We start from the raw sequence: 14,946 nt of genomic DNA, 5'->3' as shown, positions 1-14,946 counted from the left end.
TGGAGAGATGTGATTACTGGAGTGAGCTTGAGGAGAGCAACCTCTGAAAAACTAGGATTGATGAACACTGCAGGGGAGGGGGCAGCTATTTTTGTCTGTCTGCTCACTATGTGGCAGCATATACGCAACCATGTGTGTGTGTCTGTGTGTGTGTTCAAGGGTGAAGAGGGTGAAAACAACAGTCGATGGATGTAGGCTGCTGTCTGTAATGGCAAACAATCGGAATGTAATCCGATAATAGCATAAAATTTTTATACACAACGGTTTAAGTTGCAATTAACACTGGATTTCTCAAATGACAATGACGACCTTGCCGAAACACAAAACTGTTCCAAGTAATTATTTATTTAAAAAGTAATATTATCTATTCTCAGTTTAATCTTTATGGTGTAAATCAGTTGTTTGGGACTGTATGCAGCCAATGAAGCAGTTTTAACCACAAGATCATTCAAACACACACATTAAAAAAGCAACTCACAAATACAAAAAAGGATCTCACAACATCAATAACTTCTCCTGTGATAAAAGAAATATAACACAAAATAATGACTAATATGCCCCAGTGGAGAAGCAGTGATGAAAAACATACAATCTCTAGAGCGTCACTACAACTCGAAACATGACGAGTTAAGGAATGAGTTAGGTTACAGCTCTACTAAATTAACAAATTCCCTACTGAGTTCAACATGGTCAAAAAAAGAAATGACTGTTTTAATTTGATCCAAGTTGGTTTAGTTGTATACCACTGTGTCACACATCGAGAAGCAACAAGCACATTCCCGAATGCTCGACAATGCAACGACAACTGTTGATTACACTGTGAAATTCAGCAAACGCAGAGGGTTCGATTTTGAGTTGTCTTGTCTGAGTCGTGCAAATATTCTAACACAGTTTTACAAACAAAAAGGAAAAAAACACCTGTGGAGATGAAGAGAAAAACCTCTCGTAGAAGTCAGTGATAGAAAGTGGCTGTGTGATTTAGCCTCCATGGTTCTGTAAAGAGGTCCCAGTGTGCACATTCCTGCCAAAACAAAGAGCCTGTAATGACATCTGACAGGTTAGTTGTTCTTTTTAATCGTCTGGCTAAGACTCTAGATACTGTCTGACTCAAACCTGAAAAAACAGCTCTGTCAGCACTACCATCTGACATCAGACGCCTCAACAACGTGAAGCAGTCATTGCACTGAAGAGGTCAATGTGATATTTGTGTTGAGTAAATTAGCATGGCCCTTGAATTGTGTTCTGACTCCCCCCCGCCAGTGTAAATCCAGTTAATGTAAGAGATGGAGTTGTGGATATGCAGGAATAAAAGAAGCCTGACAGCACTAAATTAGAAATAGACTTGCAATAACAATGTACAAAAATACAATAGTAATTTTAGACAATTTTAGAAGCGTCTCTGTTTGTATTTCCATGCAGAGTGCTCGTCATTGTGAATTGAAACTTCCAATTTTCAACTTCACCTCTTTTCAACTGCGTAAAATGTGTCCTTCCTCTCTGCACAGGCAAACACAAACAGACGTACACCCACACAACACGCGCACTTACACAAACTATGAGAAAGCATGACACTTGCAATTAGCCACAGTACCAGAGGCCTGAGACAGCAGAAAGCAGCTGATGTGCTCTTAGTGAGCACCTCGTGGACCCAGCGTCACACTGAATCAGTCTGGTGAGGACCGGGGAAAAGCAACACGCCCGCAATTCAATACAACACAATTCAGCAGGACAGCGTGACGAGACTGACGAAGAAATTGAGGGTATTGTTACAAGAGCGGCACTTGTGGTGTCTCCATTCGTCCTAAATAAATTTCATTATCTGGGCTGTCAGAGTAGCAGGAAAATAATCCATCCTGGCTTATCATCACAAACACATTCTATCCACTTTGAGCTTTTTTCCTCTCTTCTCTTCAGTGTGTCTTTGCACCAGTTTTCAGGGCTTTGTGAAATGAGAATATTGAATCAACCACATTTTACTTTTTTTATATAATTGCCCGACAATTTTCAAGACAGAGTCAACGAGAGTAGGAAAAAAAGAAGCGTGTAACTGTCACTGTCAGCGTTATGAATTATTCATATTGTGACTTTCATGATTACTACCAAAGAACATGCGGTGTTACACATCAAGTGACACCACAGTGCAATCATGCATGTGTTGTAATTATGCCATCAAATTAAATGACAGATGTTGAACAAATGGTTTTGACTATTTTTTGAATATTTGGACTCGATGATTTGCAAAATAGCTCAGATTAACAGCTATAGTCTTTACCTTGAAATGCACTTTATCTGTGTGGTGTGTCTGTGCTTTGTGGAGCAAGTGTGGTGGAAGTGCAGGAGGTGAAATGCAACATAGAGGAGCTCAATGCAAACTGAGTCGTGGAAGCGGGGTGTCCAGCTGAAACTGTGCTTTTCTCAGTTTTTAACATTAATCCTCGAGCCAGCTGTAATGATCCTGACTTCATATCAGAGTATACTTAGAATTGAATACCTTGATAAAATAAATCCACCAAAAGGTAAAACAGTTTCTGCTTGAAAACGTCCAATTGCCTAATAAACCATAATGAATGAAATGTAAGATATGAAGTGAACACTTTTCTATAATTGAAAGTAAACTGAAGTAGGTGGGTAGAGAAGTGTCATGTAGATACACAGACTACAGGCAGAGAGAGTAGGTATCTATATTATTTCCCACAGCCAAGCTGAGTGTACTGAAATAAATTCTGACCTGGATGTTTGTAAACTCTATATCAGCTGCACGTTGGTGTTGTTTGTAGTTTTATGACAGCGTGCTAATACCTGTAGTGCTGAAAAAGATGTAAAACCAAGAGACATGACAAACTATGCATGCCTGCAAAATCAAACAACAATAAACTTTATTTAGAAGCATGACTGAAGTAGCGTTAAATGATCCTTAGAATATTTAAGACATACTTAAGAATATTTAAGTCATTACGACAGTGCATCATAGTTTTGGCTCAAGTCTGATGATGACATGACAAACTTTACAGAATAGCAAATGTATGGATCACCATTATACCATGCATCATTATGGAAAACAAGCTATCCAGACTTTTATCTCCACAGATATAAATTCAGCCAACAGAGACACATCATTTTGCAGAGCTGGATGTTTGTTGTTCTGCCATGCTGCAGCTCACAGACACTAACTCACTGCTCTTGGAGAAGCTGATCTGCTCTTGTCTCCATTCAGCGGTTTTCATCATGTCCCACTGTGATTGGCACAGCAGCTTAAAAGGGATGAGACCAATAATGCGACTGGCTGAGACGACGGTGATCAATCACCAGACTCTGAGGCCAATATTCAGAAAAACAAGTGTGCTTGGATTCACTGACACGGCTCGTGCCATCTAACATGTTGTGCGGTGGGTTGCTACATTGTCACAATAGGAAAATGCTCCAAAACAGAAAGAAATAGCAGGACACACACACAGACACACACAAACACACACAGAGACACACACACATTCGTTTGCCTGCATGTTCATATTCCACTGTGAGCATATCGAGAAGTTGCTCTGACAGCGGAGCGGCATTATTATGAGACCTTGTTAAAACTCAACTAAGGAATTTTTATTATTTTAGCTCCTCACATCCATACACAGCACAACAGCTATTCGTTAACTATTGGGAGGTCAGTGTTCGTCTCATTCTGCACAGACTCCCTTCTCTCCTAGCAACACACAAGGCCAGGTTATTGATAAAGAATAATCTAGCTGTAAATTGCAATGTCCAGGATCAGGGAACATAATTCCAATGTCCCAGAGAGAGAGGTTCCAACTCTTTTCTAAAATAGAGCAGAGGCAACACATAAGGACACAACATGATGTAGGTATGGGGGGTGAGCACTTACATTTACGTAAGCTTTTTTCAGATATGACCTAAAGATACAGTCTGGAAAATTGGGTAGGAACTTTACCCTTAGTTGGCTTATCACACATACACAACACAGTGGGAGGTTCTCCGCACTGACAAGTTCACAACAGCAACAAATCCTCCACATTATTCAGGTGAGAGGTGGAGCAGCTAGGTGCAGCAAGCAGAGGCAGGAAGTGACTGGATACTAGGGGTCCAGGCAGTGAAAGTCTGCAGATAATCCCGAGGCACTCAGTCACTCTCTATAGCTGTTTTCATCAGCTATAGAGAGTGACAGCAACTCAATCCTTTTATGGACGTGCCATTGCAATGGGTGATGCAAGGTGTGGAGTAAAGGAGACTTGAGGGGTGACAGTTGCTCATGGTTCACTGTGAACGTTGATATTGTTTCATCCCGGGTCTCTGATGTACATCAATTTTGCAATAAACCCTTCAGCGTGAGACGTATGCTGCTTCTGAGATCTCCTTCACCAGCTCCCAGGAAACTTCCTTCACAGACCGAACACTGCCCTTGTCAGCAGGACGTCTGTGAAGACGCTTCTTGCCTAAAATACCTCCATGCAATCATCACAATGTGCAAACAAACCCTTTGTCTTGATAATCTCATCAAATTCTGTAATTTACACCTACAAAACCACCACCTGTGCCCATTTAAAACCCCTCCTCCTCTTGAGACTTCTCCCAGTCTATGAATACCTCCCCCCCGCTGGGACAGTGATGCTATGCAACTGACGCCGGGAGCCAAACGCCCCTGCCGTCGCTACTCTCTGCCTCCAATGCCGACAGGGTGAGAGTCAGACAGGCAATCTGGCTGCTCGGAGAAAAAAAAACAAAAAACAGCTGGGCGCACTCATCCACTCAGCTGCCTCTCCTGTGTAGCTTGAAAGTACCTCAATTTGAAATCATGCATTTCGCTGTTAACCTTGATGGCAGGCGGCTCCATTTTCATCAGCGTGTGGCCACATGTGTGACTGAGCCGCTGACGGATGTATGAGTGTCTGACTGACTGCAAATGGAGAATGAAAATGCAAGAGCAACATCTCTTCTCTGTTGGATGTGCTGCAGGCATAATAGACCCCCTACTTTTACTGTCTGGTGAGCAGTTTCACATCTTAATAAATCTATATCCCGATTAATCTTATTTAAAGGGTGATAAAAGTTAACAGGTCTGAAAGGCAGCACGGCTGTTTACTGAGTTCCTCTTACATCTTTGTCCTCCAATAGGTCACACAGATAAAAAAAGTGAAATGTTCTTTCAGCAAAAGGAATCGGGTTCCCTGACGTTTATTCTGATAAAGCAGGAATGCTGAATGCTGGAACAGTTACCCAAACAACCTGTCCTGGTTGGTCTCAGCCACACAAAGACTCCACACAGAGGATTATATTCCCTCTGACAGCTCCCTGCCACGCTCGTTCCATCCCTCCCGTCATCTCCCCACCGGTGGCGCACAGAGGTGATGTTGTTCGCTGCTCTATGAAACTTTATGCACCCTCAGGGGCCCTAAGGCTGTACTTAACAATAAAAACTCACAGATAGGGATGCATCTGGGAAGAAATAAAAAAACAAAAAAAAACAAAAAAACAAGAGTGCTGTGGGAATCACTGTCTGTGTTTTTAATGGGGTGACATATGGCTCAACAGAGGTCTTCTCTTATCTACTTTTCAGAGGCAGCTAAATAAAAACCGACTACAATAAAATCAGAGGAGATGACAGAGGCTGAACGCTCCAACAAGCAGTTGTTGTTTTCATCTACCATGTGGCTAAATGTTTCACTTTTACTACTTTAATTCCTTGTCGAGCACGTTGGCTGTTTGACTGTGTCATTTCCAAAAGCCCCGACAAACAAAAGCTCATTATATTTTGTTGTCATGGGAATAGCACTGATTATCGTTCCAATCAAATAAAGGTATTAAAAGTTGAATGTAAGAAGAAAAAAATCTTCTCTCACAACAATGCTTTCTAGATATATGTGAGCTTAAGGCAGTGAAGTGATAAAACAAAGGCATGATTAAGAAGCATATGCTGTGCCCAGGGAAAGTGTCCATTGTTTCTGGGCTACTGAAATTAACAGAACAACAACTGATCTTTAAGAGGACAACGGTAAGAAGAGAAAATATTGAAAACACAACTCGGTTTTTTAATCCTGCTGCAGATCTGCTGCCAGTAACAGTCAAGAGACTCAGTCATTCATCTGCCATAATGGGAGCTATGGGTCATAGGATGTGTAAAATAAAATACATCTGCCTGTGATGATCTCGTGGAGGCTGAATAATCACCAGGTTTTGTTGTGACAGCAAACATAATAAAGCAATTTTATGAAGCCATAAAAATATCTGTTTAAGACAGCTTTTCACATGTTTGTTCAGGCTCACTGCACAATATTAAACTCACATTTCGATGCTGCATTAACTTTACAGACGTTGCTGTTTGTTTCATTGACTTTGACGAGTAAATCAACACTTTTCCATCCCCAAAATGTCACTGAGCAGATATTTTGTTTGAGCCTCCTGTTCAGAAACTTCCTCATCCAATTAGGCCTGTTAAATCACTCTGTGTTTTACATCAACAATTTAAATTGCACTTTAAAAACCAGCAAGTATTTGCCTTTCCTATCAGCCCTCGCGCTAATGTTCAATGACCTTTCCAATCTCGGCTCTTGAATTTTTCTAGTGACGGACGTGCATCATGAGCTGTTGAGCTCACAATCATGTGTGAGAAAATCTCTTGTTGGCTGTGAGATGAAATTCAACATATCAAATTTGGGGTTCTGTGCTCTCCTGTCTAAATCTCTTCATTCTTATTCATTTCTGTTTTTCTCTCCATGATTAGTTTTAGTTATAATTTTTCTACTACTACAACTACTACTAATTATTAATCTTAGTATTTATGCAGATAAAAAAAATACATTTTCTATGTGTGTGATCTCACAGCAACATTTTTACAAAGAGTTATTATTAAATCTTGGGAGTAAGTGACAATTGTGAAAAATTATTTTTCTTTTTTGTATAATTCCTTAAAAAACCCAGGGAACTTGTTTCACTATAAAAAAATCTTTCCGGTAAGTGACTTAACTCTTAGGGTTACAGACATCCTGAACAAAACCACGCACGCAAGCATTCGGGATGATACAACTTGTATCACCCTGATTTGTCATATGTATGTATATTCAGGGTGATATGTTTTGCAGTAGAGTTTGAAAATCAGTTTTGTTTTGTGTTGCACTACAACGTTGCACGCAGCATAATAAAATGAACCCCTGCTTTCGTGCAGGACACAAGGGTATTGACTGTGAAACGCTTTAGGAGTAATCTGATCTCTATGAGTTTAAACACAGTACAGTGGTTTTAGTGATGTACAGCTCAATGTTTTGAATGGGCTGTTGCTATGATCAGTGACACATGTGAGGAACTGCAGTGATTGGTCAGATGTGTGAAGAAAGTTTTGGTAATTGGGCAAAGTTGCAAGGTCACACTGAAGGTCAGGAGGATCGGTTGAGTTTTCGTTAACTGTTTCTAGCTCAACATCCTGGAGGGACTGGATTTCTCACCACCTCTTACTTCAGCTCATTCTCACCACATCAGCTGCTTCATTATTTCCCTGGTTAATAGGATACAAAGAGCCTCTGCTCAGTCAGCACAGAGCCATGTGTAACGCAGCTTCAACCCACACAGCGATGGAGCCCAGCGTCCCTCAAGGCTTTTCTTGAACAAATCCCATTCATTTAATAAGCAGCAGCCAATAGCACAGGATTAGATTCAGCAGCAGGGTTTGATATGGGAAAATGGTTGAATTACACCATAAAAAGAAAGAAAGAATGGAAAGTTGGAGATGAGAAGAAGATGGGAGTGGGACAGATTAGGATTTAAAAGGAGGTGACAAGGATCCTGCTGAGGCTGAGGATCCTACGGGGGACAGATGCACTTAGACCGCAAGTGACTGCCTTCTGCTGTATCACATTGGAGTTCAAGAAGCTATGAAAACATTATGCCAGGGAGTCTCATAACAGTGACCAGAGGAGTAATAAAAGACATAAAGTCAGGGATATGGCGAGGGATTGAGGGCGATGGATAAAAAAGCAAGTGGAAGAAAGAGGAAGAAGGATAGAGCAGGAAAGAAAAGATGGGAGACACCAGGAGGGAGAGGCTGGAAAATCAATTGACTTCTATGCAGCGTTGAGGATGTGCCCTCTCACTGCTCCAGACAACCTATCCGAAGACTCTGACAGCCAGCAGACAAACTGAATCTAACCACAGACCCATACTGATGATACGCCACCCCAGCCTAGGCCTGGGTCCATTTATCTCCTCGTCCTCCACACATATGCGCACGCACGCACGCACGCACGCACGCACGCACGCACGCACGCACGCACGCACGCACGCACACACGCACACACACACACACACACACACACACACACACACACACACACACACACACACCAACCTACTGTCTCTTCTCCAAATTTAACACTCTCATTTGGTTGAGGGCTGGCTGCAGTGTTATTGATGTTGCCAGAGGTCTGATCCATCTTGAGTCACAGACAAGGCTTGAGTCGAGGTGGTTATAACTCAGAGTTGTCCGGCACCCTGTTTGCCAGAGTATCAGACGGGCACTAGTCATTTAGAGGCCGGACAGACAGCTGACATCACTGTATCCGCCTGACTTGGTTTGCCTGCCAGTGCTCCAAAGACACACTGTAAATCTCTATGCTGTCGTTAGGATTATCCAATATGGAAATGGAGATATGGGTAAAAAAATAAATAAATAGAATGCAATGTGTTTACTTTCTCTCAATATTCATAGCTGGAGGATTAAGACATTCTGTGTGTATGTGATGCAACGTGTGGGATGGATTATCAAGGTTTACTTCTGAGTGAGATTTCTGTGCTGCTGTTTCTTCCCATATATTCAATTTTTATGTGTGTGAATGTCCACCCATCTGTGTGGGTTTTTAATTGGAGGTCAGAGTGACTGATGAATTGGAAAATCTGGATGTGGCTTTAAAAACCAGTGTCTAATCACTCTGATATATGGGCAAGTAAGACGTAAAGAAAGAAGGAGAGGAGAGTAAGACGAGAGGAGAGGTGAGAACAGGACAGAAGAGTACAAGAAGGAAAGGAAAGGACAGGACATGAAATAAAAGGAAAGGCAAGAAAGGGGAAGGAAAGGAGGAAGAAGAAAAAAAAGACGAGGAGGGACGATGTGCTCTCTGGAGGCCCATGGGACTGTGTTAGTGAAGTCTCTGATCATCGATTAAAGAGGTTTATGTACTCCTACCCACACTTTGTGGAGGACACTCTCACCTCTCTTCCTCTAACCCCCTCCCCCTGATCTTCCTCTCCTGTCCATCCTCCTGCCCTTTCCCTCCTCTCTGTCTCTATCTCTCAGCTGAAATGGGCAGACAACCCATTGCTGTAATTTTCCCTGTACTATAACTGACAACTGCAAAAGGTCACACACAGGGAGGGGTCTTATCCCTCTAATGACTCAACAAGAGCACGGCCCACTCACACCATTCAAATGTCAGTGGATCAGAAATACTGTTGAAGACAAATAAGTACTCTTGTACTTGTGAGCTTGAACTTTAATTACATAATACAAAAAGCTCCTTTTTTTAGGGAAATCAAGGTCTTACATGTTCACTGAATGAAATGACTGAACCATCCCAAGCAAAGAAAATGGAATCATGTGGAGGTTTTGCACCGTTATTGGTTTGCTGCTGTGTTTTCAATTAAAAACTCAATGTCCCCAGCGTTTTCACAGTCCCCTGTAAACATCACCCACCCACAGAAGGTTCCTCTGAGAATGAAGCACTACATTGAAAATGGTCAAACTGGTGGAGCGCGCTTCTGAATGACATGAAAATAATCCAATCCAGTGTTGAATGTTCCAAGGAGAAGGTCTCTGATGCACTGATTAATCCACTTAACTGAGCAGGATGACTCATGATTTGAGGTATACCTTGTAAACATGTATTTTCAAAACCCCAGAAAAAAACACAAACACTGGGCTGAGGATGAATGAATGTTAGTGTAGCAATAACACACAATATTAAGCATTACTGTCTTCAAAGACAGGCACATTTATCAGTAAGCAAACAAAATTGGGTTGGTAAGATCACAAATTTAGATGAGAAGGAGACGAGTGGCCCTGGGTTTACAGCTTTTGTTATGTTAATTCACTTTGTGAAGTTCTGCCACAGTGGAAAATCAATTCACTATCAAAAGAAATCAATGCAAGCGTTCTAGGACCAACGGCACAGACACAGATATTTATTACGTACAACAAGTTCAGGGATAGAGTGAGAGAAAAAGGAATGTGGAGCTGAACATGGACAAACTAGAAAAAAAGAGACTGCAGTCAATTACGAGCTCCATCTTGTAGTTTGTGTCTACATTGATTTGTTGGGGACCAGGATCTCTGGCTCTCCCCAGGTTCACCTAATTGCACTGGCTGTGACCCACTAATTACTTCACTAAGACCTAGTTGGTCTCACCTCAGTGCACTGGCTCACTGCGTGGCTCTGCCTCCACACCAACATGATGGGACAGGGATGGAGAGAGAAAGGGGATGCGAGTGCAAAGAAGAAAGAACAGGCCTGGATTAAGAATGCATGACATCTGTCAGAGAGGCAGAGCGAGGGGGGAGATGTAGAATGGAACAACAGGAGACAGGGCGAGTAAGGAAATAGAGGTGTATTTAAAGTATAACTGAGCACAGGCTGTGAACTCGGGTGGAGGGTATGCAGTGGTGTTAACATACTGCTGTTACTGTGCCGTATGTCACCGCAGCGTGGCCCTGACGTGAGGGATTTTTTTCTGGCTCTCACTAAGCTGCATACATAATTCAATAAATTGCTGCTGATTAGATGATTGCTCATAATCATGACGATAATGATGACAGTGAGGTTCATTCATCTGGAACACCGGGGAGCTCACGTACCTGACGGGATGAGACCAAAGGCCCAGTTGGGTATGAGAATGCCGAAAGGGTTGCCTCTGTCTTTCTTGTCTGTCGTCTCCTTGGCCTTGTGTTCCTCTGATTTTTGGCCCACGCCTTTGAAAGGTGTCCAACGACTGCCCACGATGAAAGATTCAGACACTGCAGACCTGGATTCCATTTCTGTGGCGCCAACTTTGGAGTCAGATACAAGAGTGGTCAACTGAAGGACTCCTGCAGTCGTTTGAGATCCCATACTAGGTGCTGGAGTGGCTGGATCTTCCTGAATGTTGGGTTTACTTGTTTTGTCCTCCTGAACCCATGAAATAGAAATGGATGGCTCCTCTGTTGGGGAGCTGTGAGAGGGATTGTCTGTGATTGTAGGATCTGTCCTCTGTGTGTGTCTGGTCATCAGAAGTTCCGGCGTGGTCACCGCAGAGGTTGTCAGCACCTCCATCAGGGCCTCGGGTGTTGAAGTCACCAACTCCTCTCTGCGTGTGTCTTTGCTATTCTTCCTAAACACAGGAGTGAATCCTGAGTTTGACGTATCTTTCCCTCTGTGTGAGGAGGCTGAGAAGAGGTTTTCAGTGGGTCGGCGGACGTAGAACACCCCCCCTATGGCCTCCTCTGCTGTGTCTGTCTTCTGAGAATGAGGTGAGGTGGTGGGCTGATCCACTAGCTGCCACTGGGACAGGGTGGTGAGCTCAGACACAGTCACAGGCTCACTCTGGCTTAGCGAGGAATCTGTTTCAAGGCTCGGTTCGACACCACCGGTGCCCATATTGTTGACTTTCACTCCAAACCCACCAGGAAACCTGCTCCCCTCTCCGCTCCCCTCCATCTCCTTCTCCTCCCCTGACACTGTTCGACCAGCTGATGGAGCTGTGGCTTCTTCTTCGTCCTTATCCCTCCCCTCGCCCGAATAATTTTCTTGGTTGTCCTGTCGGAGGGAGGTGGGAAGGGTCATAACCTCAAGGGGCCCTGCTTTGGCTTCCATGGGCCCCCAGGTTGGATGTTTACCCACATAGGCCACATTTCCATGGGGTCCTGCTTTAGAATCACGCCTTGACTCAATGGCCCACTGAAAGTGGCTGCTGGGGTCTGGAGCAAAAGCTGGAACTCCTCTGGGTCCCTGAGGGACGGATATGTTGACATGTCCACTGGGAGGTGATCCCTCATTGGGTCTTGATGCGGTGAATTCTACAGGGAATAAAGGGACAGAAGAGACTAAGTCATAGGATTCGATTATTGGGGGGGAGGAGGATTTCATTTTATGGATTTGGAAAAAGCAATTAAAAAATTGAGCCTGGCTTACATGAGCCAAATGGCACACACATAGGGAGTAGAGTTTCAGAGGTATTATGGGAACATGAAATGGTATCCTTATCCTGGACTAGAGTCTGCTGCATTTACCAGGATGAGCATGGTGCGGTGTTTATTCACTGATATGGGTTTTTAGTCACGTGTGGACTATGTCCGTAATTTGTTTTGGGTGCTCTTTTTTTCTGTGCAAACAGCAAACAAGTTTCTGTTTAGGATAATGAAATTAATCAACTGGGAGCAGACAGTGTGTAGAAATTAAGACCACATCCTTTGGGACTGTGTCCCAACTTGTCATGAATGTGAGTTTGAGTTATTAACATTCATAGTCACAGTCAACTACTAAATATGAGCATTTGCATGTAAAGGACATATATATTTATATATATCATATACATGATTGTACACACACTTTAATTCATTTTCATACATAGACATATATAAATACAACCGTAACTATTCAATCCTTCTAAAGGGCCAAACATTTAACAATGCAAAAGTCAAACAAACAAAAACACAACAGGGTTTAAAGACCCAGATCACTTAATGACAAATATCTGTCTTCTCCTCTGCAACTTCATGTTTAAATTAGCAACAATCAAAGTTAGTAAAAGAGACCTTTAGATATTGTTTAGCAAAAATATAACACTCAAACTCAGTTAATCTGCTCCCTCAGGACTGTGTGGGTGTGAATTGATTAGATTTGGTTGCCAGTTGCCTGGCGACACTAAATAATTAACCCTAAAACTGGCTTGTGATCCGTCCACTTCAAACTAGTAATTAGAGTGTAAATATAGAAAGAATTCATGTTAAATGTAAAAACATGTTTTCAGTTCCTGCTGTGGGTCTTAACACTGAATCAGCAAGGCCAAAATCTGATTCCACAAGATTTCCTCAAACATTTAGAAATGCTCGAAAGACTTTAACCACCTCATCTTCTGCACACAAAGAGAATTCTGTTTCACAATGGTGAGCCCAGATCAAACAAAAAGAGTTCTTGACCTCAACAATATAACTTTCTTAGTCTTTGATTTTCCAAGGAAGCTCTTGAATTTCAAATTTCTTTCAGTGGCCATGCAATTTTTACTCATTCTTGCAATCGCTCACTAAAATATCAGAGATGAGATGCAGGGCATTTACAGTTGAATTAATAAAGTGCTGCTATTTTATGTATTAAAACAACCACTCTCTCATCAGCCTGTACTGTACGATGTGTTGTATATGGAGAGAATTTTGAAGTCTTTCAAAATGTAGTTTAAAGACTTTAAAATGCAATTGGGAGATCATCTAAACTTTCTTGGTTGTTTATTTGTAGAGAACTGAAACTGTAGCTGTGAACTTTTATTTACAGTAAGTTGGATATTGTGAGCTTCGTTCCTCACCAGTGGCTCAGCTCAGAGTGGGGACTGAAGTTGTTGGAGTTTGTAGACAAATAGAGAGGCCTATGAACACACACACACCAAACGGATGGAGAGATGTATTCAAAGTAATTTCACACTTCTCTGTCCCTGTTTTCTCCTTCTTTCCGTGTGGATTCTTTTACCCAAAATAACCTGCTGGGTGCACTTGCCTGTGGCGAGAGAAGCCACGTGGAAAAACACAGGAACACTTTCAACTCGATCAGTGAAAAACTCGCTCTGCAACGAGCTCCAGCTAGACATGTTTATTTAGATGAAGTGGTTATCAGCTTACATTAAACCAGACTCTGTCCACACCATCAATAATTCATCGCGACTGTATGTGTGACTCGCAGTACAGCGGTGTAACTGAAAGGCCCGGATAGCGTCATCGCTCAGCATGGTTTGGCTTTCCTCAGTTCCGTTAACATGTCTTAAAAGCACAGCAACACAGCGAAGCGGGTGCAACACAACGCAGCACAACAAATTACCACGAGAGGGAGAACATATACAAATATGTCTATGCATCAAATATTAAAATCTATGTAAATTATTCATTAGGTCTGCTGTTGCCTCATGCCTAAGTGAGGTTTATGAGCCTGAGGTTCATTTCCATAAGAGCCATGTAGCCTAGTGTAATTGTGCTATTAATAATCCAAATAGCTAATTACATACTTTTACTACACACACGGACGAAAGTGAGAGTAATTAAACACATTAATCTGGTTTGATCATCTATGTAATGACCCATGTAATAAATAAAATGAGACAATTAGGCATCGGCTTGGATGATTTCATGGGGCTACTCAGAGCGCGGTTAAAGTTCATCTCCACTGCTGTAAATCTGTTTGGGCGAAGGCTTGCTGGAAAAACCACAAACAAACTCATAATAAACCCCATTCAGACAGTCATTTTGTGCCTCCACTGTGAGTGGTTCTGCTGTGTTGACTCCACTTTACTGAAGTAAACGAGCCTAGAGAATCCCTCCAGTCACACAGTCATTTTATTAAATTGTGGGAGCAGAGGCTGACAACGAGAGAGACAGAAAGAATGAGAGAGACAATGCCACCTCTGCCCATCTGCAGATATGCCATCCAATAAAAAAAACACTGAGCAGAAGTTATTGCATGGCTGCGTGAATCATGTCAGGAGCATCTACACGGAGAGTCAGCGCACACACACACTCCAAAGTGTGTGGGATAGACAAGAAGACCACTATAGACCACTATAGCAGGAACATGAGAAAATATTGTTTTCATATGAAAATATTTTGGTTTGCAGCAGAAATTACTGAATTTATTTTTTTGGTAGTTTTTTATTGTAATACTCATTTCAGCCACAAGGGTTTAAAGTCCAAATTTGACATATAATGTAAACTCTCATCTAGTA

General features: G+C 42.2%; 1 protein-coding gene across 3 annotated transcripts in view; it reads right to left on the bottom strand.

The window, feature by feature from the left end:
* Positions 1 to 14,946, bottom strand: part of ncanb (neurocan b) — a 183,248-nt gene that overhangs the window by 72,681 nt on the left and 95,621 nt on the right. For all 3 annotated transcript variants that reach the window (XM_069522286.1, XM_020080468.2, XM_069522287.1), the window contains exon 9: positions 10,844 to 12,040. In XM_069522286.1, coding sequence (XP_069378387.1) covers positions 10,844 to 12,040 — 1,197 coding nt within the window. The remainder of the gene's footprint in view (positions 1 to 10,843; positions 12,041 to 14,946) is intronic.

The sequence above is a fragment of the Paralichthys olivaceus genome, chromosome 3 (genome assembly GCF_024713975.1).
Source record: "Paralichthys olivaceus isolate ysfri-2021 chromosome 3, ASM2471397v2, whole genome shotgun sequence".
Classification (NCBI taxonomy): Eukaryota; Metazoa; Chordata; class Actinopteri; order Pleuronectiformes; family Paralichthyidae; genus Paralichthys; species Paralichthys olivaceus.
Note: the sequence above shows the minus strand (reverse complement) of the source record. Positions and strands in the feature narration are given on the sequence as shown.